This window comes from Pinus tabuliformis, chromosome 3_2 (assembly GCF_031772625.1).
Source record: "Pinus tabuliformis cultivar Carrire ecotype Pingquan chromosome 3_2, CPIR1, whole genome shotgun sequence".
NCBI lineage: Eukaryota > Viridiplantae > Streptophyta > Pinopsida > Pinales > Pinaceae > Pinus > Pinus tabuliformis.
In genome coordinates, this window is record NC_142302.1 from 176539717 (window position 1) to 176566769 (window position 27053).

The window sequence follows — 27053 nt, forward strand, 5'->3', positions numbered from 1 at the left end:
AGAATATATCAATATATCATCAATGAACATTATCACAAACTTGTCTAGATAAGGATGCGACACATTGTTCATCAAACACATGAAAGTGTTTGGAGCATTAGTAAGACCGAAAGGAACCACCACAAACTCATAATTCCCATACTTGGTACAGAATGTAGTCTCATAGATGTCTTCTTCTTTGAAGCGCAGCTGATGATATATCGATCTCAAATCAATCTTTGAGAACACTATTACTCCCTTCAAATGATCAAACAAGTCATCTATCCGTGGAAATGGATACCTGTTCTTGATAGTCACTTTATTAAACTTCCTAAAATCAATGCACAACTTGAGAGTACCGTCCTTCTTATTTGCAAACAATACTGGTGCACCCCAAGGTGGCACACTTGGCCATATGTATCCTTTATCAATCATCTCTTTAAGCTACAACTTCAATTCCATAGTGCTCATCCTGTTAGGTGCCTTTGATGTTGGTGTTGCTTTTGGTACCAACTAAATAAAGAAATCCACTTCCCTATGAGGTGGAAACTCTGAAATATCTGCAGGAAACACATCCTGAAACTGCTACAAAACATGATACCTCATCAATACTTCATCATCCTCAACATTCTTCCCCTTGTCACTAGAAACATGCATTACAAATAATACACACCCTTTCCTACAACTCTGCTTAGCTTGCATGGTTGTAACCATTCTCATTGATGTAGGCTTCTTCTTTCCATGCAAGTTTTCATCTCTTCATCATCATCCAGAAACTCAATAGCCTTCTCATAACAATCTCCCTTGGTCCTGTGAGTAAACAAACAATCCATACCCAAAATAATACTATATGAACCCTAAGAAATCACATTTAGATGTGTTGATGTAGACATAACATTTATCTCAAATGAACAAGATCTCACCCATTGACGAATTCTTTTCTTGGTCCTTGTAGCCAACTGCACCAACCAAGATTCTACATGCACTTCTTTGTTCAAGCCACACTTATCCACTAGGTTAGGACTAACATAACTATAATGAGATTTAGGATCAATAAAAATGGAAACAACTCGATCATGGGTCTTACCTTCCATCTCAATAATGAATGTCTGATGATTCGCTTTCATGTTTTCAAGTGTTGCATAAATATGAGGAATGTTATGACCAACATCCCCAACTATTGGTGCCTCTTGAGAACTATGTATCTGAGGTTTTCCACCCTGGTACAATGGAAAATCCTTATTACAATGATCCTTGCCACAAATCCAACACTACAACGGTTCTCTACCACTAACTTTATTTTTCTGCTCTCCAGGTTGAGGTCCATGTCCCTTCTCAACTGCATTAAACTTCTTGTAAGGGGAGACATTTTCGTTCTCACTTGCATCCTTAGGTTTTTCCCGCTTCTAAAGCCATTTTCCTTTAGCCTTCTCATTCCCTTTCCAATCCCACTTAGGCCTACGCTTACGCTTCTATTGCTCATAACAATGCTTCAATTTCCCGATGACTTCTCCAATGACCGAGGCTCATCATACTCAATCCAATCGTTGAATGCTAATGGTCGTCCACCAATGAATCTTTGAACCTTTGTCTTCTCATCCTTGAGGAAAGGCACATACCTTAACAACTCTAGAAACTTAATCGTGTACTCTTCATCTGTCATAGAAGCCATCTTCAACTCATAGAACTCCTTAGACTTTCCATCATAGTATCTCTCAGAAAAATACTTCTTCCTGAAGTGTCTTTTAAAATCATGCCAACTCAACTCTTTTACCTTGATGCCTCTGACACACTTCATGTCTTCCCACCAGATATATGCTTTTCATTTGAGACTAAAAATAACTATCCTAGCCTTCATATTTTCTATATAATCATGAAATTCAAAAAACTTCTTCATCCCAAGTAGTCATGCTTCTGCATCTTCCGGTTTCTTCATTTCTCCATCAAATGTAGGAGGCTTGGCTTTCTTGAAATCGTCTGGAAAGTATTGCTTCTCACTCCTCCTATAAGGATGATGGCGATGATGACAATGATGTCTCTCTGAACCAAAACTAGAATAGAACCCATAAGAAATACCTCTCCTGTTAGGTGTATCCAACCATCTACCACCTCTAACTATGTCATCCTTGTCCAACCTGTATCCTGCTCAAGACCTACTACCATATGCCCTATTAGTCCTTTCCTCATGTCCATGACTAATTTGTGTTTGTCCCTATCTCTGCAACTTTGATAAGCTCTGAAGGATCACTGCGTTAACTTCAACTTGCTTTTCTTGAGCTCTAGCAAGTCTTTCATGTGACTGAATTATCTTGTCATTATCTGCCTTGCAACTTCTAATCTTTGCCTTCAATATTATCAATGTATCTGCTATATCAGAAGAGTACTCATCTCCTTTCTACTTAGTTGATCTATATGGGGAGTCATGTGAACTATAATCCATCATTTTTATTGTCATCTATGATATTCTTCTTCCTGAAAACATACCATGTTAGATAAACCAAATATATACATAATCAAAATCATACCTTAGTGAAATTCAAGGGAGGTTATCATGTCTACACAATCAATGAAAATTAGCATGATATATATATATATATATATATATATATATATCCATTGCAATTCATGCATATGACTGACATGCATGCATAAAAATCATATCTAGCCTATCCAGTCCAAGTGTTTGAACCTCGAAGCTCTGATAGTAATCTGTAACCACACCTCCCAATGTTTACCCACTTTTACAAGCTCCCAGGGTAAATGTGAGACTGAGTGCTACTATGACATGACCCGACCTCCAAGTTCCAGTTATGGAAGTGGGGCCTACAATCTGACCACAAACTGACATCCCTCAGAGACCACAAACCACTCAGGAGGCTGCAAACCACCCTAGGTGGTCAATCCCTGAACTGGAACCTTTTTTCACAAGCCTAACACCTCATACACACCCACAACACATCATGCATGCAGTTATGAGGCTATAACTACACTCATAAGCCTTTTTTGATGAGGTTATGAATTAAATTTCCTAGTTCAGTGTCATCGGTTCTGAGATCTGAGCCACTTTTCCAGGCTAGCCTCCAGACCACTGCCTAGAACTACCTGTAACATTCAAGAATCATGACTAAGCTAATAACAATGCCAAAAATTCAAACTTGAAGCAAGAAATTGACCTAGACTGCCTAGTACACATTAGACATTTCATCAAACATATGGTAAACATGTAAGTTACAGGTCATGAATTCATATATGATCTTAAATATCTGAACTTCATCTGAGAATCAACAAGAAGGTATGATGCCCTCTCAAGTAGCTGCAACAACACTTGTCAGTCCATGCATTCATTAACCATTCAAATACTTATCAAATCCTGAAAAAGAGCCATAGCTAGAGCACATCATAGAACCATGCTTATACCTAACATATAACTAGAATATTAACCATGAAAAATCAACCATCAAATAAACATAATAACAAGTACAAGTGTCCATAGATCACAATAGGAAAATAAATCTTATTAACATATGCAAAAGTCAACCAAGTCAGGATTTCCATGTACCACCTGACCACAGATTGGGTTGAATCAAATATTTCTTTCAACCAATCACCCTCGCGCCATATTCCAACCATGAATGTGGGATCTCATGGAATAAACCAAGACATAATCAACTAGGGACTCTAGAGGTTAAACCACCTCCATCCTCAAGTTACCGTGATCTCACCTAAACCGGTCTAATATCACAAAACCAAACCAAGTTTGGATGCTTCATAATTTCTTCACCATACCTTGAGGAATTTTCCTACCTCCACCCAATTGTCGAGGGCTTCGCAGAGAAAATCTAGAACTAAACTGACAAAAGCTAGAACCGACAAAAATTGTGAATTGTTTCTTTGATGCCTTTTTATTATTGATCTCCCTTTTTTCTTCATTTTCCTTCATTATTCCTCTAATTTCCCTTGCATACAAACATGTGTCTCTTCACCTCCCTTTTTTCCTATTTTCCTTTATTTTCATAATTAAATGTCAATTATTGCCAATGCCTTTTCCAATTTCCATAGCCATAAATAAACCAAATGTGATTCCCACTATAGTGTTTGCCCAACATTCAACTTGGAATATGTGTCCCATCACCTTGGTCTTATTTTGCCTTTATTATAATTTATTACATGAAACTTTAACCCAATGTTGTTACATGCTCTTTGCATTTTTCTTGGTGCCTTTATTGTGCACTCTCATATCTTCAAACTACTACAGTCCTCTTTTCTAGTCAACTTCATTCACCATGTCTGGGAAATTTCCATGTTTTCTGGTAACATGGCATACAATCTCTAATGAGATTCATTATAGAAAATTTTCAAAAAAATTAGATTATACCTCTTTCCCTATCCTTTAAATGGTTGTTCAACTAATCACACACATGTCCTTAACAAACCCACTTATCAGGTGCTGTCAACAAATACTAGTTGTTACACCACAGTGGCTACAAATTAGTCATTAACAAGCCCATTTATCAGGTGTTCATAACAACTCTTCGTTGTCACACCACAATGGTTAGAAATAAATTATTAACAAGTCCATTTATCAAGCGTTATCAACAGTTCCTCATTATTGCACCATAGTGGCTACAAATCAGTTATTAACAAGCCCATTTATCAGGTGTTCTCAACATCTTCTCGTTGTTACACCACAATGTCTACAATTTAGTTATTAACAAGCCCATTTATCAGGTGTTCTCAATATCTCCTCATTATTACACCACAATGGCTATAATTTAATTATTAACAAGCCCATTTATCGGGTGTTCTAAAAAACTCCCAGTTGTTACACCACAATGGCTATAGTTTAATGCAAAGGTTCGTGCAGGGCACAAAGAGTCTTAGTTTAACCTTGGAGGGAGAGATATAGTTAATAATGAGGAGGTTTTATTAGTTGTGTTACTCTTAGAGGAATAAGAATACACTTCTCCAACAACTTAGTGGAAATTCCACCTATGTTCTTAGCCCAATCCCTTGAAACTACATTAGGTGTTATCAAAGCACTAGCCCTGTGTGCCCCCACCTCTTAGAAGTTATCAACCAACATAGTCTCCGATGGGTTTATCATCCTCTTAGGAAGAACCGTTGCTTAGTGATTATCAACTAGCAAGCCTTTCGGGTTTCTCAGCCGAGCTATCATTTGAGATTACTCTGTGATTATCAACCAACAAGCCTCATGGGTTTCTTAGTTGTACTCTCAACAGATCTCCTTTATGATTATTAGTCAGCAAGCCTTACGAGTGTCTTAGTTGTGCTATCATCATAATTATGCTTCGTGATTATCAGCTAACAAGCCTCATTAGTTTATCATTTATGCTATCATCAGAGTTTCTCTACTCCACCAAACTCTCTTCTAGCATCAACACGATGCTTAGTGGAATACATATCCAATCCTTCAATGAAGGATTCCACTTATTAGTTGATATACACATTGAAATAACCATTAGCATTTCCTTGTCATTTGTATGACACAACATGAGCATATACAATCATGTTCTTATTTAAAATCATTGGTCAACCAGGGCTTCCCTGCCCTGTCGATTACTCTTTCAACCAAGAATCTCATTGGACAACTTATCATGCCATCCCATATAGCCATTTATATTTGCATTAATTAAAGTTTACACAATAATTCTAATACAAGAATGATTCTTGACAAGACACAATGGCATTTATGCATACATGTTAGCATGATCATGAACATACATTTGCACATATAATTAGAGTAAAGGTCAAGAGAACCTCCTTTTGAGTCATTTTCATGGTTGTCATATTGTTGTCCATTATCCCCATGGGCCAAACCAACCCACTTGGTTGTCATACTGTGGTCCACTTAGTCATGGGCATACATATGTTAGATAGAACTATAGTTTTAGAGAACTCCCTGTAGTGTTGTTGTTACTGCACACAACAATTTCTAGCTTGCACATAATTTAATTTTTGCTTGTTGCCATATTTTGGAGCAATGCTCTAATGTATTCCAATGATGGCCTTTTCTGGCCCATATGCCCATTTTTAACCTTTCTCATTCATTCATGTTCTTTATTTATGCATAGGGCCTCCTTGGCTCTCTTACCAGAGCCCCGTGGCTTTCCTGCCACACCAAACCAATGTCCCCAAGGCCCCCAAATCATGAAGAATGAAAGGAAAAGTCCAAAGAAAAAGAGGGAAATAATAAAAATGAAGAAATTCATGACAACAATCATAAAATCACACAAAAAATAGCATGGCCATGCACAATCCAACAATAAAAAGGAAAATTCAAGTGTGAATCAATCGAGGAACACAAAACATAAAATATTCAACAGTAAAACAAATCAATCCACATAAGTTTTAGTGTTCCCAATGGTTCATGAATAAAATCTTAGGCAATTTCCAACCATTTATGCTTGTTGCACCATGCCATGTTACATGATTCTTTTACTACCACTGAATCTTGCTATGCTCCCACATACACTCAATTGTTTGTTCTAATGAATATAGTAATTATACCAATTGTTATATTTCTATGCTAAGCCAAGCATGTTGTCCTGCAACTGCACACATATCTCAATTGTGCATTAGTCACATGATTCAAAATCCAAGACATAATCTGACATACTTATATCTCAACAAAATATTTCCAAAATTTAAAAAATTTCATGCACATGGGCAAAACAGTCCATTTATAATCATGTCCACATAGGTTTAGAAATTAGTCTCATACCACCCATCAAAATTAATTACAATCTGCCTCCTTACCAAGGCCAACAATATTATTCGAATACCAAACTTTTTATCAAGACTATTAATATGAAATTTTAAAGCTTAACTTTTAGCATTTTTTGGCAGTCAACCTTCTTTGCTCATACCAACGATCATTGCATTTGCAACCTCAAGGGAATCAGATAGAAGACCATATGTCACATTAGCATCTATCATCCCTTTAATTTTCACATTTCCAAAATGCATCATAGGACCTTCATTCCTATTTTGGTAGAGCCCATCCAGTCCAAGTATTGAACCTAGATGCTCTTATAGCACTCTGTAACACACCCCCTCCTAATCCTCATTGTAACACATGTTAAAAGGAGGTGGTTACTATATTGACCCAAGATCAAAAGTGTTGTTCTGGAAATTGGGTCTAAAAATTTCGATCTTTTTCGACTTCTATAAAACTTCGCATAAATGATTTCAATGTGTTCATCTCATCGAGACGATTCTGGTGATATAAATTTCACCCCAATTTGACCTCTAGATAAAAAATTATGCTCATTCAAGTTAAGCAACACATCATCCTTTCCCTTGCCACGTGGCCCCCACATCGTTTCCCAGTCAGCTTGTATTGCCAGCGCCACTTGGCGATGGAAATAATGGTTGTCGACTCATTCATAACATTGGTTATTGCAAACCTTGCTTATATTTATATTTATGCACTCAACTGATACCTTCCAACTCTCTCCCTCTCTCTCTCGATATATATATATATATATATATATATATATATATATATAGGCAATTGACGGACCGTCAACCCTCGACAACCCCTTCGTTACTCGAGCCCATTACCCCAACTCCTCATTAACGTGCACCCATTTCATGCATACAGGGAATAATTTCCAGGCAACTGTCAAACGTCGGAAATATTACTAATGGAAACTTTTCTGTCTCCAAACTTTGAAGCTCAACTAAAATTCCCGGCTGCAATATCCTGACCTTTCGGCTCCATTATCCCAGCTAAAACTCTTGGCTCAGTTTTCCTATATAAACTCTCAACTCAACTCTCTCGACTGAAACTCCCAACTTAGCTGTCCCGACTAAAGCTCTTGGCTCAACCCTCTCAGCTAAAACTCCTGGCTCAACTTTCTCAGCTAAAACTCCTGCCTCATCTCTCTCAGCTAAAACTTTCGACATTAGCTCTCATGGCTAAACTCCCAACTTAGATTTCCTAGTTAAAACTCCTAGCTCAACTCTCCTGACTAAAACTTCTGGCATCTTCTCTTCGAGTTAAAACTCTCGACATCGGCTCTCCCGGCTAATACTCTCGGCATCATCTCTCTCAGCTAATGCTCTCGACTCCTCTCCCAGTTGAAACTCCTAGTACGCCTTTTCTTTCCTCTAGGAATAGTCTCTAAGATAATCTTACGAGATTATAACTCCTAGGTAACTTCATCCTTCCACTCGTTCCTTTTGCGATAAGGCATAATCCGAGCATTCAACTTGCCATGACCATGAATAAGGTTTACAGGGATAAGGTTATGGATTCCATTGTGCCACTTGCAAGGTTTACGACCATGGCTTCGCCACGGTGGTTCAACCCAAACCTTATGCAATTAATATTATATATAAGTTCTTGAATTTGGTGGTTTTCAGAAGGATTCACCCCTTTCCCTATACATACCGCTATACATACACACAATGTCAAACCTTGTGGATTTATAAGAGACTTTCCCACTTGAATTATCACCTTAGTGGGTTGAAAGAAGCGTGTTAGCACTATTTACTAGACTCGATAGACTTAGCCAATCTCCTCAATTACAATTTAACCACACAACTATATTGCTAGCAGTATTACACACAACATACATGCAATGTTGACAACAGTGCATGTCAATCACCAGTTCCACCAATATCTTAGGCATGCATAGATACTTAATCAGCCCTTTGACAGGAAATCACTATTTTCCATATCTCCACAACCCACAAAGAGCTTCAACAATTCCTTTAAACTATTATACAAGGGTCTGGGTGTCCAAAACACACAATCCTCTTAACAAGTGCTCCCTGCACTCACATGGATGTATTTACCTACATAACTTTGCATGAAGGAACCTAAGTACTAATGCATACAATCAGGACTATCCATAAGAAAATTTAAACCTTCAAACTCAAGAAAACCAACCATCACTCATCCAACAACATTAAGCAAGGAACTTGCATTTAAACTCATCTAAGGATGCATTACTGTGAAACCATGATACAAAAAAAGCATGCTTCAAAACTTTAAAGCTTTTAAGCACAAGAAGATCAACTATTCTTCTTACAAACAATATCAAGATGAGAATTTATATTCAAATCCCCTTCCCAGATCATCGATGTAAAACCACAACTATGGTCAACATGCATCAAAACATCATTTCCTCTCTATTACAAGAAACCATGAACTAGCCATGCACAAGTGCAACATCAACCTGATAGTACATTGAGAATTCAACAACAAGGAATGCATTACTGAAGGTTTGAAGAGGACCCTCATATATAAAACACCAAGTCAGTAAGAATAAAAGGAGAGGAAATATTCCATACTCCACATTGCAACATCACCATGCAATGCAAGTTTAATATCAACTTAGTCATCATATTGCAATAAAGAAGAAGAAAGCTCATGCTAAATAATTTCATGCTTAGCTATTATTCTCACAAACTATCACAATGCCTTTAAAACAATCACACAACACACCAATCAATTATGTAAATAAGAGTTACAAAACCATGTATCTTGTGCTAATAAAATCATTTCAAGCCAGTAATACAAGACTCATTCATTAACATAGAGAATACATTAGAAATACTTACCTTATGAACCTTTTGGGCAACTGAGATCGAGACTACAACTCTCCGCCCAATCATAGACAAAATGCAACCAAGTCTTTCTTGTCGTTGTCACTCCTGAACCAGATTCCAATGCTTGAGGTAGAGTGCTCTCCGAGGAGTTTCAAACCAACACTTCAGTTGAAATAGGGTATCTCGAGGCTGCTCCTCCTCCACCCTCTAACTAGAAAAATCAAGAAACACGATGAACCATTTCATGGATATACATCCATCTTCTACTCAAGATATTTAAATAGTATCACACATTGAAACTAGATGTCTCAAGACTACCTTACCTTCACCCACCAACTATTCAAAAAGTTCGCATTAGGTAGGGAACATTGTCCGTTAAACAAAGGGACTTGCAACATCCCCATATCTCTAGGCAATTAACGGACCATCAACCGTCGGAAAATCCTTAGTTAACTGGGCCTGTTACCCCAACTCCTCATTAATGTGTGCCCCATTTCATGCATCCAGGGAATCTCTTCTGGGAAAATGTCAAACATCAGAAAGCTTACTGATGGAAACTTTTTCATCTCTCGACTTTGAAGCTCTGGCTAAAACTCTCGGCTCCAATATCTCGGCTAAACCTTTCGACTCCATTATCCTAACTAGAATTCTCGGTGTGCCTTTATTTTGTTTTGTTTTGTTTGTTTGTTTATTTGTTTTTGTTTTTTTGTTTGTTTGTTTGTTAGTTTTGTTTTGTTTTGTTTTTGTTTTTTGTCTTGTTTTGTTTTTTTATTTTGTTTTGTTTATCTCGGCTAAAACTCTCAGCTCGGTTCTCCTAGATAAACTCTTGACTCAAATCTCTCAGCTGATACTCCCGACGTAGCTCTCATGGCTAAAACTCCTGGCTCAGCTTTCCCTGATTAAACTCGTAGCTCAGTTTTCCCGACTAAAACTCCCAGCTCAAATATCCTGGATAAAACTCCTGGCATTATCTCTCCTGACTCAGCTCTCACAGTTAAACTCCTAGCTTACATTTCCTGGCTAAAACTCCTGGCTTAGCTCTCCCGACTAAAACTCCCGGTTAATACTCTCAAAATCAACTCTCCCAACTAATACTACTGACTCATCTCTCTCGGCTAAAACTCTCAGTATGCCTTTGCTTTCCTATTGAGAATAATCTATGAGATAATCTTACGGGATTATAACTCCAGGGCACTTCATCCTTCCACTCGTTCCTTTTGCGATAAGGCATAATCCGAGCATTAAACCCACCATGACCATGAATAAGGTTTATAGGGCTAAGGTTATAGCTTCCACTATGCCACTTGCAAGGTTTACGACCATGGCTTTGCCACGACAGTTCAACCCAAACCTTGTGTCATTAATATTATATATATGTTCTTGAATTTGGTGGTTTTCAAAAGGATTCACCTCTTTCCCTATACATACTGCGTAGTTGGATTAAGTGCGATTTCACCACACAATGTCGAACCTGGTGGATTTATAAGAGACTTTCCCACTTGAATTATCACCTTAGTGGGTTGAAACAAGTGCATTAGCACTCTTTACCAGACTCAGAAGAATTAGCCGATCTCCTCAATTTCAACTTAACCACACAACTATACTACTAGCAATCTTACAAACAACATACACACAGTGTTGACAAAAATGTATGTCAAACACTAGTTCCACCAATCTCTCAGGCATACATAGAAACTTAATCAACCCTTTGATAAGAAATTGCTATATCTCATATCTCCACAATACACAGAGAACTTCAACAAGTCCTTTAAACTATTATATAAGGGTTTGGGTGCCCAAAACACACAATCCTCTTAACAAGTGCTCCTTGCACTCACACATATGTATTTACCTACATAACTTTGCATGAAGGAACCTAAGTACTAATGCATACAATCAAGACCATCCATCAGAAATTTTAAACCTTCAAACTCAAGAAAACCTACCATCACTCATACAACAACATTAAGCAAGGAATTTGCCTTTAAACTCATGTAAGGAGGCACCACAGTATAAAAGAAACATGCTTCAAAATCTTAAAGAATTCAAGCACAAGAAGATCAACTATTCTTCTTACAAACAACATCAAGATGATAATTTATATTCAAATCCCCTTCTTGGGATCTTCGATGTAAAACCACAATTATGTTTAACATGCATCAAACCATAATTTCCTCTCTATTACAGGAAACCATGAACCAGTCATGCACAAGTGCAACATCAACTTGATAGTCTAATGAGAATTCAATAAAAATGAATACATTACTGAAGGCTTGAAGAGGAACCTCATATATAAAACACCAAGTAAATAAGAATAAAAGGAGAGGAAATCTTCCCTATTCTACATTGCAACACCACCATGTAATGCAAGCTTTAAATCAACTTAGTAATCATATTTCAATAAAGAAGAAGAAAGCTCATGCTAAATAATTTCATGCTTAACTATTATTCTCACACACTATTACAACACCTTTAAAACAATCACACAACACATCAATCAATTATGTAAATAAGAGTTACACAACCATGTCTCCTATGCTAATAAAATCATTTCAAACCAACAATACAAGGCTCATTCATTAACATAGAGAGTACATTAGAAATAATTATCCCATGAATATTTTGGGCAACTAAGATCGAAAATACAACTCTCCGCCCAACCATAGAAAAGCTACAACCAATTCTTTCTTGCAGTTGTCACCACTAAGCCAGATTCCAATGCTTGGGGTAGAGTGCTCTCCGAGGAGTTTCAAACCACCACTTCAGCTGAAACAGGGTATCTTGAGGTTGCTCCTCCTCCACCCTCCAACTAGAAAAACAAGGAAACATGACGAACCATTTCATGGATATACATCCATATTCTACTCAGGAGATTTAATTAGTATCACCAACTGAAACAATATGTCTCAAAGCTACCTTTCCTTCACACACAAATTATTCAACAAGTTCACATCAGGCAGGGAAAATTGTCCGTTATACAAAGGGACTTGCAACATCCCCATATCTCTAGGGATTTGGACACAGAGAGTTTCAATTCAGATGTGGAGAAAGAGATATAGTTAATAGCATGGAGGGTTTATCAACCATGTTACCTTTGAAGGAATAAGAGTGCACTTTCCAGCAGCTTAGTGGAATCTTCCACTTGTGTTCTCAGCCCAATCCATGGAACTACCATCAAGTGTTATCAACCCATTGACCCTAGGTGCCTCCATTTTTGAAGGTTTAGCAACCAATATAGCCTCCAATAGATCTATTTGGCCCATAAGGCACAACCACTGCCCTGTGATTATCAATCAACAAGCCTCATGGGTTTCTCAACTGGTTATCATTAGAGTTATGCTCTGTGATTATTAGTCAGTAAGCCCATGGGTTTTTCAACTACCTAGCATTATATCTTCTCTTCTCCTGAGTTATCTTAGTCCTCATAACCTTCTCTACCTTCTCAGTAATGTCCTTAACCCTCAAGAGCCCCTCAAACTCCTCTTTCTCTTGTTCCCTTCTCTGCCTGTGCATATGAGTCATGGGTGATTTTCCCATAAGAGCCTCTCGGCCTTCTCTCCTTTCTCCATGCACATTTTGTTGAAAATGCAACAAGATGATGGAGCTTAGTGAAAAGAAGTCACCTTCACTAAGTGGGCCCGCAGGCTATTTTTGGCGCAAAGTCTATTTTTAGACATATGGATCATGGTCTATGAGTTGCAGGATGCTATTTATGGATGATTGGTCATGTTGGTGAAAATAGATGGACCTCTATTTTTAGACATATGGGCGGAGTCTATTTTTAGACTGTCAGTCAAAAATAGAACAGTCGAATATTATTAGCTCTTAATAATATTTGGACTATAAACATTATCTTATCCTCTTGCAGCACTTCAGTTCAAGCTACGGATGTGGCACATGTAACTTCCAGAAGGAAATACACTTTTTCCTATGGGTTAGTTGAGCTATTGCATGATGGACTTCAGTTAGAACTCAAGTGATTGAGTTTGGTGGAGTTGATTAAGGAGTTGATAGAGTTGTGTTCAGTTTGACTTAGTTGAACTAGTTGTATTTAGTCTAACTGCCAAATACACTAGTGATGAGTGATGTGAATTAATTATTAATTAATTCACTAATTATTGACTCATAAATCAACTAAAGAATACATCAGTTAACTCAGTGCATGGACAGTTCAGTGGAAACAAGTGTTAGTGGGTGAAAGGGTGAGACTGCTATCAGTTGTGACTATAGTTGTGCATGAGATTTGCACGATCATTGATTGAGATTGCCAATGAGGATTGCGCAGTACAAGCCAAGGGAATTCGAACTTGGATCTGATCTATTCTCAACTTGGATTGCGCAGTAGAGGCAGGCAAACAGTGGAGGAGATTTGAACTCGTGACTTGTTCATATCTGAGCTAGTTTGTGTGTAGCATGTGGAGATAGTACTGAGTACTTGTGAGGAGTATTGTACTATGTATTGTTACATGTTCTCTATCATTATAATATACAGATAGTTGGGGGTTTTCAGCTGTATTCTTTCCCCATTACATACTGTGTTGATATGTGTGATTGATGTTTTAATGTGCGCATGCGATTGTTTTTAATTCTGCAAAATTGATGATCAATGCTAGAGGAGGTTATGTATTATGCATGCATTCCACAAATAGTGTATAATCAAGATAATCTATGTGAATAAGTGTTATATTATTCAAATTTCTACATGGTATCAGAGTGAAGTTGATCACCAGATCTATTATTCAGAAAGTGATTACATTTTATTTCTTCAGGCAGAGTCTGTAACCTGGCCAAGTAGCCTCTGGATTCATCCTTCTTTTGGAAGGTGAGATATCCGGTAAATGCCCATACAGTCAATCTCTGTACAAGAAATACTTTGTTTTCACGAATTTTAGATCAGAAGCGGTTGAGTTTTGAGCTGGTGGAATTCGAATTGCAGTAGTGTTTTCTTGGTGTCGAAGTTGAAATGTCTTTCAACGAATTGCGATTGGAGTATGCCCTTGAAGGTAGCTCGAATTATATTGCATGGAAAGACATGATGGAGGCGGTGTTAGATGAAAATGGGTTGAAGGAGTTCATAGATGCTAAGGTCCCAAAGCCTACTGATGTTGCTCAAGTTGAGGCTTGGCAAAAGAAGATAGCAAAGTGTCGAAGGATTCTGTTGGAGGGCGTGAAGGATCACATTGTATCCAGCCTGCATGGAGAGGCTTATCCATACTTGATGTGGAAAGCGTTGACATATTTATTCCAATGCAAGAGTGACCAAAGGAAGTTGTCGCTCAAGGATAAATTTAGAAACATTAAGTGTGAGAAAGGAGACAGTATGCCCAAATATCTCACGAAGTTCACCCAATGCCGGGATGAGCTGGGAAGTGTGGGTGTGACTGTCGATGATGAGGACTTGGTGAGCTTGGCTCTCCTTGGTCTTTCGAAGAGTTGGCATTCCTATCAGGACTCTGTCAATGGTCGGGAGAAATTGCCAGGATGGGAGAGACTTTGGTCTGATCTTGTGCAAGAGGAGATCAGGCGGAATACCAGGGATGGATCTTCATCAAAGGCATCTGATGAAGAAAATTGCGCTTTTGTTGCCAAAGAAAATAAGGGGAAGAACAAGAAAGCTTCTCATTTCGGTGCGAAAGGCAAGAAGCAGGACATGTCCAAGGTGAAGTGCTTTCACTATCACCAGCACGGACATTATGCCACAAATTGTCTGCAAAAGAAGAAAAATAAGCAAGCTACGGAATCTGCAGCAGGAGAGGCCTTAGCCTCGCAGTTTGAGCTGGATTTTTTGTTGATCGCATGCTTGGTATCAAGTGTGATGGGATCGGTATGGTTCTTGGATAGTGGTGCATCTTCACATGATAGGATATCGAGATTTGTTTTCTGATCTGGATGAGAAAGATCTTGGAGTGCACATCGAGATGGGTGATGATGGTAGATATAGTGCGACCAGTATCGGCACCATTTCCTTTGAGAGGGAGTCTGGTAAACCCTTTGTATTGAAGGAAGTGATGCATGTTCCAGGATTGAAGAAGAATCTTATCTCTGTGGCGATGTTAGAAGACAAGGGATATGATGTTGTCTTCAGCGAGGGAAAGGCTTTCCTGCGCAGTAAGACAATTGGAGAAACCCAGAAGATAGGGGTTCGAGTCAAGAACCTTTATCAATTGCATGTAGATGGCTACGCAGCAATGGCATGCAAGGTAGACGGATTGGTGAGCCAGGATAATGGTGAGTTGTGGCACTGGAGATTGGGCCACCTTCACCATGGAGCCTTGAAGATACTGCAGCAGATTTCTACTGGGCTTCCTAAAGGCACTATTGCGCAGTCAGATCAGTGCAAGGGGTGTACTTTGGGAAAATTTGTGAAAGACACCTTTCACGAGAAGGATAGTCGCGCCACGACGATCCTTGAGAAAATTCACACAGACGTGTGTGGACCTTTCTTAGTAGCTTCGACAGCAAAGCACAAGTACTATGTGATCTTTGTTGATGATTTCTCTCGAAAGTGTTGGATCTTCTTCATGCAGAAGAAGAGCGAGACATACTCAAAGTTCTGTGAGTTCAAAGCACTGGTCGAGAAGGAATCGGGGAAGAAGGTGAAGGCTCTTAGGAGCGACAATGGTGGTGAATTCATCTCTGGCGAGTTCAAGGACTTCTGCAGCACAGAAGGGATTCGAAGAGAGCTCATAGCTCCCCATAACCCACATCAGAACGGGGTTGCTGAGCGGAAGAACAGAACGATCGTGGGTGCTGCACGGGCGATGTTGCATGATCAGGGCCTACCCCTTCACTTGTGGGCGGAGGCATGCAATACTGCAGTATATGTGCAGAACCATTGTCCTCGTAAGATACTTGGCATGAGTACACCCGAGGAGGCTTATTCTAGTAAGAGGCCTGATATTTCCCATTTGAGGATTTTTGGTTCTCCTGTTTACATGCATGTGACGAAGGTGCCAGGAAGAAGCTAGAGCCGACCGTAGAGGTTGGGATATTTGTGGGGTACACTGATATGCCCCACAACTATCGTGTGTATTTGCCAGACAGTCGCAAGACTGTTGTGCGACGGGATATCAAATTTAAGGAGGAGAAAGCCATGAAGTGTTCGCTTGAGAGGGAGCCACACTTGCATGCAGACGAGGAGCTATTAGTTCCTAAGGATGAGCTTCTGGATGTGGATCAGCCACAAGATGAATTTCATGGAGTGGAAGAGACCACTCATGCAGCGCCAACCATCAGAGGGCGAAAGTGCACTACAGAAGCTGAGCGACTGGCTCAAGATGCATAGAAGGTTGTAGGACCACCTATAGCACAGCGCAGACAGAGACAATCACCTGATCGGTACACTGGATACATGGCTCTTGTGAGAAAATGTGTCGTGACTGAGCCATCCTCTTTCGAGGAAGCTGTGGAGGATCCCGCATGGGTAGATGCCATGGTGGAAGAGTATGATTCGATTGTCAGAAACAGTGCATGGGAGATTGTCCCAAGACCGGAAGGGAAATCAGTGGTGGGTTCAAGATGGATCTACAAAGTGAAGCAGACAACTGACGAGAGTGTGGAGAAGTACAAGGCAAGATTTCTTGCCCGAGGCTTCTCACAGATAGAGGGGATCGATTATGAGGAGACCTTTGCACCTGTCGCAAGGTATTCTTCCATATGGACGATTCTTGCTCTCTCAGCGCAGATGGGGTGCCACATCCATCAGATGGATGTGAAGACTGCGTTCCTAAACGGAGTCATTGAGGAGGAGGTGTACATAGAGCAGCCCAAAGGTTTCGAGATCTTCAACAGCGAGTCGCATGTGTGCAGGCTCAAGAGAGCACTGTATGGGTTGAAACAAGCACCTCGTGCTTGGTACACACGTATAGACAGTTATTTCACCGGACTTGGGTTCTCCAAGAGTGAGGCGGATCCTAACCTATACCAGATTGTGGTGGAGGGTAAGTTGCTGATCATTGTACTTTATGTTGATGATTTGATTTTGACGGGAGATGAGCTGTTGATACTTTCATGCAAGGAGGATCTTGCTAGAGAGTTTGAGATGAAGGACTTGGACCTCCTTCATTATTTCTTGGGATTGGAAATTTGGCAGCGCAGTGATGGACTATTTGTTTCTCAAGGTAAGTATGCCCGGGAGATACTGGAGAAGTTCAACATGCATGGCTGCAAGCCTGTTGATACTCCTCTTCTTGGAGGTTGGAGGAAGGAGGATGCTACTTCAGCGGAGGTAGTGGATGCCACTGTTTATCGACAGTTGGTGGGGTCGCTTATGTATCTGGTCAATACACGACCCGATATATGCTATGTTGTTAACCAGCTTTCACAAGCTATGGTTAAGCCAACCAAGCTCTTCTGGAAGGCAGGCAAGCATGTATTGCGTTATCTCAGAGGCACATCGGGATATGGATTTTGGTACAGACAGGAGGATGAGGTGAAGCTATGTGGTGTCACGGATGCAGATTGGGCAGGGAGCCCAACGAATAGAAAGAGCACATCTGGAGGGATCTTCAATATCGGGTCGACATCAGTTTCTTGGTACAGTAGGAAGCAGAGATCCGTGGCACTCAGTTCAGTAGAGGCCGAGTATATGGCAGCAAGTTTGGCTGCATGCGAGGCTATATGGATGAGGAAGATCCTGGTCGGGTTGTTCGGGTCACACTTGGAGCCTACTGTGATTTATTGTGATAACCAGAGTTGCATTAAACTCTCGGCTAATCCAGTATTTCATGATATATCCAAGCACATCGACATCAGGTACCATCATATCAGAGATTGTGTGCAGCGGAGAATCATGTTACTTTCATACATTCCCACGGAGGATCAGGATGCTGATATCTTGACGAAGGCGCTCACCAGGAGCAAATTCGAATACCACAGAGGTAGGATAGGGGTTGCAGATAATCCATATCTTGTTGAGAGGGAGTGTTGAAAATGCAACAAGATGATGGAGCTTAGTGAAAAGAAGTCGCCTTCACTAAGTGGGCCCGCAGGCTATTTTTGGCACAAAGTCTATTTTTAGACATATGGATCATGGTCTATGAGTTGCAGGATGCTATTTATGGATGATTGGTCATGTTGGTAAAAATAGATGGACCTCTATTTTTAGACATATGGGCGGAGTCTATTTTTAGATTGCCAGTCAAAAAATAGAACAGTCGAATATCATTAGCTCTTAATAATATTTGAACTATAAACATTATCTTATCCTCTTGCAGCACTTCAGTTCAAGCTACGGATGTGGCACATGTAACTGCCAGAAGGAAATATGCTTTTCCTATGGGTTAGTTGAGCTATTGCATGATGGACTTAAGTTAGAACTTAAGTGATTGAGTTTGGTGGAGTTGATTGAGGAGTTGATGGAGTTGTGTTCAGTTTGACTTAGTTGAACTAGTTGTATTTAGTCTAACTACCAAATACACTAGTGATGAGTGATTTGAATTAATTATTAATTAATTCACTAATTATTAACTCATAAATCAACTAAAGAATACATCAGTTAACTCAGTGCATGGACAGTTCAGTGGAGACAAGTGTTAGAGGTGGGTGAAAGGGTGAGACTACTATCAATTGTGACTATAGCTGTGCATGAGATGTGCACAATCATTGAGTGATATTTCCAATGAGGATTGTGCAGTACAAGCCAAGGGAATCCGAACTTGGATCTGATCTATTCTCAACTTGGATTGAGGCAGTAGAGGCAGGCAAACAGTGGAGGAGATTTGAACCCGTGACTTGTTCAGATCTGAGCTAGTTTGTGTGTAGCATGTGGAGATAGTACTGAGTACTTGTGAGGAGTATTGTACTATGTATTGTTACATGTTCTCTATCATTATAATATACAGATAGCTGGGGGTTTTCAGCTTTATGCTTTCCCCATTACATACTGTGTTGATATGTGTGATTGATGTTTCAATGTGCGCATGCGATTGTTTTTAATTCCGCAAAATTGATGATCAATGGTAGAGGAGGCTATGTATTATGCATGCATCCACAAATAGTGTATAATCAGGATAATCTCTGTGAATAAGTGTTATATTATTCAAATTCCTACACATTTTTCCCCCATTCCTCTCCTTTAGCGCGTGAGATGATGTCACTATCCAGAATCCTCCTCCCTCTATCGTTCTTCATTGTAGCTCCCTCTGTGATCTCAGCCACGATGGCTTTTTCCTTTTCCTCAGTGGTCTATGCAGACCAACCACCATGATAGCACAATTCGTACTTCCCATTAGTTTTTTTTCCTTTCTTGTTTGTATTTTTGCCCAAAGAGACATGGTCTGCCCTTCATTTGTCCAACTAAATTAATACACAACTAGGTCCAATAGAACCACTCAGTTGGCCCATGACTAATATTTAAACCATTCTAACTTCCTCAAGCAATGGAATTTGTGTCCCTTTCTCAACCATTTAAAATAATTACAATTATTTACAATAGAGAAAGGTTAACCAGGGGATGTCACAAATATGTGATATTCTCATGAGAAGATTGAAAATCATTAGTCCATGATTTTTTGTATTTTTTAATATTTATTTTCAATATTTTGCGATAATTTCCCTATGTTACCATTTTTTCTATGTGGTTCACAATCATTAGAGATCAGTGACTTGCTATGCCCACAAAATAATGCTCTAGGCAGATCCACCCAAAGGAATCACTTCTTGCTGACTCACACACGAAGCCTGACTTCAAAGGTGTCAAGAGAATTGAACTTGTGACCTCCCAATAACAAATGTGCTTAACAACAGGGACTTGACCAATTGAGCTAACACGATGTTTGCAACACTGATAAAAACACTATTAAGGTCTATTAAGACAATTGAAAATTTATAATTAAAATAACAACTTGGAAATAGATAATACGGCATTTAAATTTTTATTATGCTTACATTACATTCAATGCCCTCATATATGGTGAATTGGATAACAAACCATGTAGAAAACACAAGCAATCCTTGGAGTGTTTCTTCATCAGATCCATTTTATTGGATTACTACTAAAAGAAAATTGCATACAAATAAGAGTAAGGAAATGTAATGTCTGTATTAATGTGTTAAGTAAAAACATTCATTGAATATCAAATGGATAAACTGATGACCAAATTCCTAAGAGTTGAGGTCGAAAATAAATACCCTTGAAAATGATACATGGGGTTATCGATGCATTTTTTTTTTTTCTCTTCTAGTTCACGTATACCGTGGTCAGTGGGTAGCCGCTATGTCCAGGGTTGTTCAACACTGAGTGGACCCCACCCGAAGGGGATCAACACCCCTCGGCCTATTTATTGACCTGAACCCAAGAGCTTTCGGGAATTGACCCTGTGACCTCCCGATTGGCAAGGCACTGATTTGACCGATTGAGCTAACTCTTGGGGCTTGGGTTATCGATGTATTGTTTTCATATATTGTCGATATTTTAGATGATGATAAATTATCATGATTTTAAATCACATTGATGGGAGCTATTACTCTCAGGAGATGAGTATTTTCTATATTTGAAATGGCTTTGCCAACTCATTTCATTCAATGTTTCAATCCAGGTAGATTGTTGGGATTAATTTTGGGGCTATAACCTGCTAGCTGAAAGGGCACAACAAATTTCTCCACATTGGGTTCAAACACATCGAATTTTAGAGAGGCAAGGATTGTCTAAAGAAGTTCATTAGAATGTCAATGAGAAGAATTTGACTTTGTAGATACATTTGGCTTTAAGTTAGCCATTAAATTGTGATGCTTTTTAAGGCTCACTCTTCCACTATAATTCATTCAGCTTCAAGACTACCTTCTTAGGTTTCCTTGTAATTTAAATTTTCATTTTCCATTGCCTTTAGGTAGGGATAAGTAGTTTAGATACTATTGATCTTGTTTATTATGTAAATTTTGGATGACTATGTCCAAATTTAATTGCTTCCTACAAACATTATCACCATTACATGAAATATTCATAGAAATTTGAATTCTACTCACATTTCTATAAGCTCCTAATATCAAGGTGATCACATGAATATGTGGCCATGTCCCAATCTCTTCCATTTTGGTTAAGGTGCGATTTTTAAGATAATAGTGGCTATATTTTCACACACCAAATGAGAATATCATATCCAAATAAAGATAGATAAATATAACAATTAAATAAATAATCATGAAATTAGCATTGATAGTTAAAGCACACATTTATGCATGAATACTTTTCTAACAAAGTCATGTCTCATAATGGATTAAATGTTCATAAAATTAGCCATGATCATTTATGAACTTCGAGTGTATGTGTCATTGCAACACATAACTCATTCACATACTAAGGTTGTCATGATTACAAATAATGCAACTTTATTGTTTTAGAAATAGACACAAGTTCATTCATGCTATGAGTGAACTCTCTTCTCCAAACCCTCCACATAATCCATCCAACTACACCATTCCAATGGTGCACAAACAAATGCACACCATGCCATTGACGTGCCTACACAACTTGCTTGTCAAGCATACTGATGTGTGGGGGTTCCATAGCCCACAAAACCACATGTCAACTAGTCATCAAGTTGAGCCAACACTTCCACTATGTAAGCTAACATATCCATGTTTATGCATACCCTTGGCCCTCATGTGAAAACCGCCAAGTGACTAGTCTCACTCAACCACCAATCCCACAAGAGCACATGCCTTCATATCTAAGTGCATCTTTAGCCTACCTAGTCCATTAGGCCCATTCATTAGTTATGGGATGCACAACTCCACCAAATGTCACTACCTTTGACACTATTATCTTAGTGACAAAAACCAAGCCACCAAAGATTTTGCTTTTGCACCTAAAGCCTCTTAAATAAACTTGTTTATCCTATTTACTTAAGTGTATGCATGATACCATTACACAAGAGTGTTGTACCATTAACACCCTAACCAACTTCCCACGTTGACACATCTTCACTAGTTTCCACCCACCTAACCACTTAAATTATATATCTAGTTTGCATTTCTCTATTTACCTAGAATGCACACCCATTCAATTGGCCTTTCCCAGTGCAATTAGCTCTCTCATTGACACTTTTTCTTATTTATAATCCATCATTGAGGAAACTCCATCTATGCCCACCCACACCATTTTTAGTGTTCATTAACTTGATCCATGTAGAATATTGTTTAATTGCACCACCCAACCTTCAATGAAGAATGAATGGAACCTCTTGTTGAAAGAGGTCAACTTTACTTGTTACGTAAGGTATGGTACTCCAACCCCCATATTAGGGCCACCTTGGTGATCATGACTTCCACTGAACACTTTTCCTTGATCATTCATCCATCCCTCAATGTTTGTTCAACCAAACATTTCACTAAACCCATATAAGGTCTTTTGTCTAAGCCATTTCCATCTCATCAAGCACAACTCCCAATGAATATATAGTTGTCCATCAATATTGTGCCACCACAAGAGACCCCAAATGTCCCTGTAATGGTGGATCATATAAATGACAAGGGAGAGTAATTTAAGCAAGTATAAGGTTGAGAATCAAATATATTAAAATTGTAACCAATCAACTATTATGTCAATAGGAGACCCCACTATCTTGTGGCAACCCCCCTTAGCATAAGGATCATGGTGCACTGTAACTTATATGTTGTTGTGAGCCACTTCTTTCAACCACTCATATATATAATTTTTCAAACAATTCAGGATGCTAATACACATTTTTTAACTAAGAAGCATATATAAATAGAAAGGCTATGCAAGTTATCTCACAAATAATTTTGTGGAATGTTCAATTCTCTTTTTCCCAAATATAAAATGGAATAATTGAATTGTTCTATGTTTTTTCCTTTCTCCACATAATTTGGTGACACAATATTTGATAATAATGTAATTTTTCATTGTTTAAATTACATTTTTGAATGTATAAATTGATTCAACACTCTAAAAGACCTCTTGAGCACTTGGATTAGGTAGACAATACAATTCAAACTTGCAATTTCCACAGATTTTAACTAAATTGCAAAAAAATATATATTAAAAAAACATATAAAAATTTAGCGATTTGGCTAAATTTCAAACTAGTTTAACTTTATATATTACAAAAACATATAAAAATTAAAAACATGACGAGAATAGAAATTTTCAAACCTGTTAAAAGTTTATGATAAATAATTTTTTAGCGTAAATCACATGATAATACATTTGTCGACGCATTAAAAATTGTATATAATATAAATGAACATAAGAATAAATACTTTCAAACATTTTGAAAATTGTATACCATATAAATTAGCATATTTAAATAATGCATGAATTACGTGTAGAACACGTAGTTACTACATACAATAATATTGTAACACTTATACCACTATACTGTTAGTGGCATCGATGTTATGATGCATAACTCTTACCAAGGAATAACATTGTTTAATGTATGACAAAATTTCAAAAGTTTTCTCGTATCCAAAAAAATGACAACATAATCTTGCATTAATGGTAGGGTTCAAGGGACGTACAAATACAATTGTGATTCAGACGGCTCGAGAATTGAAGACGATGTCACATGTGTGACAATGTGCAAAATATACCCCAAAACAATGCCGTATGAGATGTCGGCAGCATATGCTGCGTTGAAGCCGGGCGGTTGACATGCATTGGTTTGAGATCCGGCTGTTGACATGCATTGGCCCTACATCCCCTCGCCAAAATAAATAAAGAATCTTCCGCTTAATAGGTAAATCCCAAACACGAAAAAGCCACACATAACAAACTCAAAAAGCTGGCTTTCCCATAACTGGTACGACGCCCAACGCTTCAATCCAACTACGTACACCCAATTTGACAGAAGAATTCCCCTCCCCGACGTTTACAGAAAAGCCTGGTTATGCTGAATTCAGAGTTTCCTTTTGTTACATGTTTACTCATCTCCTAGACATACTGCACGAGCTTTGCTTTTGATATTTGTACGCTGGTTTCAGTGGTTCTGATATAATACAAGAGGCTACAGACGTTCCTAGGCGTTAAGGTTTTCTTTGTGTGGTTTTTTTTTTCATTGTTAGGTTTGGGAAGGTGCCAGAATGGTTTCGGTGAGCCACCACCCTAAGAGGAAATTCGAAGGATGTCTTCCAGAAGATGATGATGGGGATCGGACTGACGATCCTTTGATTGTTTATGCTTCTCCCATGAAGAAGGGGAAGAAAAACATCAGTGAAAACCCACCACATGAGAAGAAGAAAAAGAGTAGTGAGTTTTTAATACAGTCCAAGAAGAAAACTCCAGTAGAAATCATGAAAGATGACGATGACAACGTCGAGGTCGGAAGGTCGATTCCTGATACCATTTTAAGGAGGTACATCGCTCTTCACTAATTATATACAAAATATGAACTTTGAATCGCTTTCACAGAATTTATACAAAATTCATTGTCAGAAACATGATATGTTCTGTTAATTGATAAACAAATGCGGGTGTGGGTGCAACAAGTCCACTAATGGGAGGGTCCGTCATCTTTTTTTTTTTTTTCATTTTTTATGGGTCCTTTTTCTTTCAATTGCAATTCCAAAATGGGAATTTTGTTGGAGGGTGCTTCACCAGCCCATATAATATGCAGTCAGACCAACCTTGGACTAGGATTTTATCTAGAGGCAGAGCATATGTCAGACCAAACGTGGAAAATGATTCTATCTAGAGGCAAAGTTTTGTTCTAGGGTCGCGAAACTTTGCAACAGAAAACGAGAGACATCTGCGCAGTAAAAGGGGTACCGTAAATCTGTTGGGGAAATCATGGTACGCCCCTGGACAGGATGAGGTGTCGTGCAACAGTAAGCGTACCCTGTACCCTAAATCTGTCGGGGGCTCAGGGTAGGATGAGGTGTCCGTGTCTTTTATGACAAGGCTTAAGCATCCCTCGAGATTTGCACATATCTTCACATATGCTTAGGGCTTTTAAGTTGTGCCATTGGATTTTTCAGGTGCCGCAACATCTAATGGTGCAAGGGCACACACTCGGAATGAGTGCAATCTGAGGGGTACTTAACGTTCACAGTGTTAATACAGCATGTTATACCAGTTGGGATATACATCGTGGGATATACACTGCAATATATCAGTCACAGTCGAGTTGTATTGGGAGAGTAAACCATAAGCACATCACAGAAAGATATGCACAATATGCATATGCATTTCTTAGTAGTGAATAAAATATTCATATTCTAAAGGTTGGGATATACCTCGGTGAATATACACTGAAATATACCACATATACGACAATCCAATGGTGTATATCCTAACCTATACGGCACTGTGAGGTACATATTGTTTACCTCACTTAAAACTTATACACCTTATACCGCACATATACACCTTATATATGACATGGATCCAACGGTGTATATCCTAACCTATACAGCATATAAATATACACCTTATATTGCATATATGACATAGATCCAACGGTGTATATCCTAACCTATACAACATTTATTGCACTACTGCAAGGTGCATATTATTTACCTCTCTTAAACCCTATACCACATATACAGCATTTAATGCACTACTGCAGGGTATACATATTGTTTATCTCACATAAATGCCATAATCAAATTGTATTGATTCCGACAAAACATGATAGGTAATAGGTGGAGCTACACATTTTCATGGCTCCCCTCCCATATTAATTTTTAACAAATTCCATGGTTCCACACTGCCCTTTATGTTCCATGGAAATCCATACATTCTAATGATTAATCATAATAGTGTTTTTATGGTGTTTTTAAGGGGTACTTCAAGTTCATCCATCCTTGATTGTTATATAACACACCACTGTCCCAAAATGCACCCCCTAGCCCCTGACATGGTTTACTATGCGCCTCCTATTATACAAATGACTCTAGTTCTTGCTTACAATAGCATTGGGAACAAGGCTAGCAAGAGGGGACCATGAAATTTTCATGGTTCCATATTGGCCATCATACTTCCGAGCAATCTATACAATCAATCATGGTGTTTTTGTGGGATGCTTAAGGTCCACACACTAAGACGGTGGGTGCGCAAATTTGTGCTCTAAATATATCCACCTATTTGTAGGAGGAGTGGGTGAGTGCACCCTATTAGGTTGGGAAATGTTTTTCTTGGATTTGTAGGGATCTATGAACCTCAACTCCACATTATCTTTATAAACCCACCGTCCATGGGAGGATTTGTAGGGATCTATGAGCCTCAACTCCACATCATCCTTGTAAACCACTTTCCATGGGAGGATTTATAGGGATCTATGAATTTCGACTCCACAACATCCTTTGTAAATCCACTTTCCATTGGAGCACCTTATTTATTTTGTCCTTTAGAGCATAAAACTAAAGAGCATTTTCTATCCAAATGTTCCCCATTATGAGATCAAAGGGTTGTTCTATTGTTTCATCAGGGACTCGTATAGCTTCCTCTAAGCATTCATGGCTCATCATTTTGTATTCAAATGCTCCCCCATTATGAGGTCAAAGGGTGGTTCTATTGTCTTTTTAGGAACTCACAT

The 27053-nt window shown here is 38.7% G+C and overlaps 1 protein-coding gene across 1 annotated transcript in view; it reads left to right on the forward strand.

Annotated features, from left to right (window-relative positions):
* The first annotated feature begins 24393 nt into the window (after positions 1–24393).
* The window catches only part of LOC149180364 (endoribonuclease Dicer homolog 3a-like), a 401075-nt gene continuing 398415 nt past the window's right edge, over positions 24394–27053 (forward strand). The window contains exon 1 of the mRNA XM_089416079.1: positions 24394–24872. Within this exon, the coding sequence (XP_089272205.1) occupies positions 24601–24872 (272 nt within the window). The 5' untranslated portion in view covers positions 24394–24600. The remainder of the gene's footprint in view (positions 24873–27053) is intronic.